The 4335-nt window shown below is 52.1% G+C and overlaps 1 protein-coding gene across 2 annotated transcripts in view; it reads left to right on the forward strand.

Annotated features, from left to right (window-relative positions):
- The first annotated feature begins 1755 nt into the window (after positions 1–1755).
- The window catches only part of LOC101650136 (eukaryotic translation initiation factor 1), a 4351-nt gene continuing 1771 nt past the window's right edge, over positions 1756–4335 (forward strand). Inside the window, exons 1-4 of one of the 2 annotated variants that reach the window (XM_004707154.2) lie at positions 1762–1903; positions 2390–2553; positions 2987–3088; positions 4137–4329. In XM_004707154.2, the coding sequence (XP_004707211.1) occupies positions 1873–1903; positions 2390–2553; positions 2987–3088; positions 4137–4181 (342 nt within the window). In that variant the 5' untranslated portion in view covers positions 1762–1872 and the 3' untranslated portion in view covers positions 4182–4329. Of the gene's footprint in view, positions 1904–2389; positions 2554–2986; positions 3089–4136; positions 4330–4335 lie in introns of those variants that run through there. The other variant, XM_045299551.1, reaches the window with a different exon arrangement.

Here is a 4335-nt window from a genome sequence, read left to right on the forward strand (position 1 = left end):
GTATTCTCCATTGCATCATACGCGTGTGATAGTTGAACAGTGACTAGGGAAGACTAAAGAAGAATCGATGTATCTGAATTGTGGTGCTGGAGAAGAATACTGAAAGTACCATGGACTGCTAAAAGGACACACGGGTCTGTGTTGAAAGAAATAAGACCACAGTGCTCCTTAAAGGTGAGGATGGCAGGACTTACATACTTTGGACATATTATCAGGGGAGACCAGTCCCTCCAGAAGGGCATCGTGTTTGGTAAAGTGGAAGGCCAGTGAAAAAGAGGAAGACCCTGGACAAGAGAAACGGACAGAGTGGCTACATCAGTGGGCTCAGGCAAAGGAATGGTGGTGAGGATGGCACAGGACTGCGGTGTTTCATGCTGTTGTGCAGAAGGTCACTATGGGTCAGAGCTGACTCGTGGCACCTAAGGACAACAGAGGGACAAGACCTGGTGGCATAGCGGCTGCATGTTGGACTTCTAATAGCAAGGCCAGCAGTTCAAACTTATATGAGTGAACAGATTTAGACTGGTGCTAATCAATGCGAGAAATGTGACATGGTTTGCAATCTAATCTGTTTAAGACTTGGTTTGCAGAAAGACCTGAGTGCAGTTAAATTCCCTTTTAAACTGAACAGTGTTCTAATTCAGCAAGTTTTGACGAACAAACTTGAGCAAGCAAGGCCTTTTAGAAAAGGATTGGAGCCTGAGACCTTGAAGGAGTGACAGTATGCCACCCCTCTCTGGGACCCACCCCTCCTTTGTCCCATGTTCATTGTAACCTGTTAAACATTCTCTCAACTTACCACATGGCTGAGAGTATATAATTTGCTTGCCTTTCCCTGGATTTTTAAGGCAGTTTTAGGGGGTTTTAACCCCACTGCTTCCTTCTGTTAGGCGCTCGCAGAAATAAACAGAATTTCTCGAATCAACACATCCCAAATCTTAACAGCCTTATCAAAACCACCAGCCAGAAAGATGAGGCTTTCTACCCCAGTAAAGAGCTACAGCCTTGGAAACTCGCCGGGGCAGCTTTGAGTCAGAATCGACTGGATGGTCGTGGGTTGTTTTTGTTTTATTTCATGGAAGCCTGGGAAGGCTCTTCCTCCGCTTCCCCCACCCCCACCCTCACACACACAAATAAGCTTCTGGTGCTTGAATTCTTCATCTGACTCCACAGAACAATTCACACTAAAGTATTTGCCACATTCGTCCCTTAAACGAGTTCATCTGCATAAGATTAAGACTTTGATCTCATTAATGTTCATTAAATCTTCAAAATGCCGCCCTAAACTGCCTGCAAAAGAGAGCAGGAGTGGGTGGGTAGCTGAGTATGAAATAGCTAGCATTCGTCGTGTTTGGAGAATCACTTCCTAAATCCTTTAAGGAATGCCAACCTAACCCATGGGGGGGAAAGCCTCATCCAGCAAGCGTGGCTACAGCGCAGGAAAGAACATGGGCCCGCCAAGGTACAGAGTGCGCACGCGCGACAGACGCTTGCCCGGTTTTCGTGGCACTGCGCAGGCGCCTGAAAGAACCCAGCTTCCCTCCCCTTTCCGCCTCCCAGCTCGCTGGCGACGACGCCTTCCGCGGCGCAGAGTTTCTGCGCACGCGCTCACCCTCGGCCCCGCCCCCGGACCAATTGAAAGCGACGGCGTCTAGGCACGTGGGCCCGGACGTAAGGCAGCGCGCTGGCGTCAGGAGGCGGCTGTATAAGGGCATACAGGCTCCGCCCCTCCGCCCCCGCCACTGCGCCGCCCTGGACGCTTCTGCACCCTCCTCCTTGAGCCTCTTCGAACCCCCTTGCTACCGGACGCTCAGCCCTCTGCGCCCGCCTTCTCCTCCCGGCCGTGTCCGCGAGGATAAGGAATCGCATCGTATGCCCGCTATCCAGAACCTCCAGTCTTTCGGTAAGCACGGGCGCGGGCGGGGGAGCGGGCGCCCCGGGCCTGCCGACGGCCTGGAAGGCGGCACCTGTCCGGGCTCTCCTCAACCTGGAGACCGAGACCTGGATCCCCGGGGCCGGCCAGGCATCTCAGGTGGTGCATTTGCTAACAGCACCCTGTCCTCCAAGGACCAGAGCCACCGCCTCCCGCCACCCCTGCTTTACGTCGGCTGTGGCCCCTGCCGTTGTCATAGAGACGGAAGAGAAGGCGGTGCCAACCATAAGTGACGCACGCATAGACCAATGGGGGGGAGAGCTCGGCCCTGCCTCCGGAGCGCGGGCTCCCCCGATTGTGCCGGCCTGACCTGCTGGGAGAGAGCCAGCAAAGGGCTCCCAACCTGCCCCCGGCCCCGTGCGACGTCGCCTGCCGTTGCTGGGCTCCCAAAAGCTCCCGGCGGAGGTTGGCACACATCTGAGCCCCCACCGTAAACGAACTTGCCTTTCTGCCCAGACCCCTTTGCTGATGCCAGTAAGGGTGATGACCAGCTTCCCGCGGGGACCGAGGATTATATCCATATAAGAATTCAACAGCGCAACGGCAGGAAGACCCTCACCACTGTCCAAGGGATCGCCGATGACTACGACAAAAAGAAACTGGTGAAGGCCTTTAAGAAGGTGGGTCTTGAATAGCGTTTGGGAAAAGCCCTTTTCTTTTGTCCAGAAGGAGATGCCACTTGTGTTGCGAGCCTTGTCGCCTTGCGGCCATTCAGCGTCGAACTGGAACCGAGTAGAACTGCCCCTGTGGTCGTCATTACATCAGCCAAGTCTCTGGTTTAGTGTGCCACCTTTGCACCGCCGGGATGTGGTCATTGACCAAAGCCCCACCCACTACCATCGAGTGGATTCGAACCCGTCGGTGCCTTCGTCTAAAGCAGACTTGAACTCCTCCCTAGCATTTCCGAAGCTGTGAATCTGTGCAGGGGCGGACAGCCACATCTTGCCCTGGAGGATTGGCCACTGGGTTTGAAGTGCTGCCTTCCGGAAGGCATTGTTTGGTGCACAAATGCTGCTGCCCTGCCTGACTTGTTTTACCACTTTGTGCTTGCAGAAATTTGCTTGCAATGGCACTGTGATTGAGCATCCAGAATATGGAGAAGTGATTCAACTCCAGGGCGACCAGCGCAAGCACATATGCCAGTTCCTTGTAGAGGTGGGTTCGGTCTGTGTGTGCCAGTCTCAGATCCTGCCTCGCTGCTGCGGCGGCGGCGGCAGGGGGTGGCCAATGGGGGGGTTGTTACGCTTTGGTGTAAGGGTAGGCAGACCGCAATTGATTGTAAGTATACTGGGCGTATGGATCTACATTGTGAGGATGCATTTCAGTTGCACATCAACAGAGGGTAAAGGATGCGAACTGGCTCTGGATGTCAGTGGCTCGTGAAGATCATAGTTTAAACCCCCAAGTTTTCAAACTCATAACTTCTATCCTTAATTGAAGAGCTGGTTCACAAGCTCCTAGACCAGCAGTTCTCAACCTGTGGGTCGCAACCTCTTTGGGGGTCTAAGGACCCTTTCACAGGGGTTGCCTAAGACCATCGGAAAACACATTTCCTTAGGAACTGAGACACAGCTCCTCTTGTCTCCAGGCAGGTCCGCCCACGTGCACACATGTCACATACAAGTACCTGGCATGATGACATCATCACGCCAACCCCATCACATACACCCATACAAATACAGGTGTGTGTGACAGGGTTGGCGCCATCATGTACTTAGGCAGACCAGTCACACGTGTAGAAATCAGCTGCTGAGTTGAAAGCGTATTGGAGGTAAAATGACACTTCATGACTTCTAATTACATATATTTGTAATTAATCACTATGCTTTAATTATGTTCAACTTGTAACAATGAAAATACATGCTGCATATCAGATATTTACATTACAGTTCACAACAGTAGCAAAATGATAGTGATGAAGTAGCAACAAAAATAATCTTATGGTTGGGGGTCACCACCACATGAGGAACTGTATGAAAGGGTCGCCGCATGAGGAAGGTTGAGAACCCCTGTCCTAGACCCTAGTCCAGCATGTGTGCAGGTGGAACTTGGACAAAGGGTGACCAAGGGCATTCTCCCAATTGGAAGCCTGCCCGTTGCAGTGTTGTGTGCATTCCTGCTGCTGGCTTCCGGGCAGCAGGAAAGAAAAGGATTGTTTGCATCAAAAATAGACCTGAACCTCCCCCTTCCTTTCTCTTTGCAGATCGGACTGGCTAAGGACGACCAGCTGAAGGTCCATGGGTTTTAAGTGCTGGTGGTCCATGACGCTTAAGTGAGGGTTTCCTTGCAATGAGTAGAACATTTTTCTCCATCCCTTGTCACAAATTTAAAAGCTCACAGCTTATACAAGGGTAAGTCACAAGGTTTCGCTGCAAAGGTCCCCGGCACAGACATGAATACAC

The sequence above is a fragment of the Echinops telfairi genome, unplaced genomic scaffold (assembly GCF_000313985.2).
Source record: "Echinops telfairi isolate 266 unplaced genomic scaffold, ASM31398v2 ScPeMD7_7458;HRSCAF=8496, whole genome shotgun sequence".
NCBI classification, from domain to species: Eukaryota; Metazoa; Chordata; class Mammalia; order Afrosoricida; family Tenrecidae; genus Echinops; species Echinops telfairi.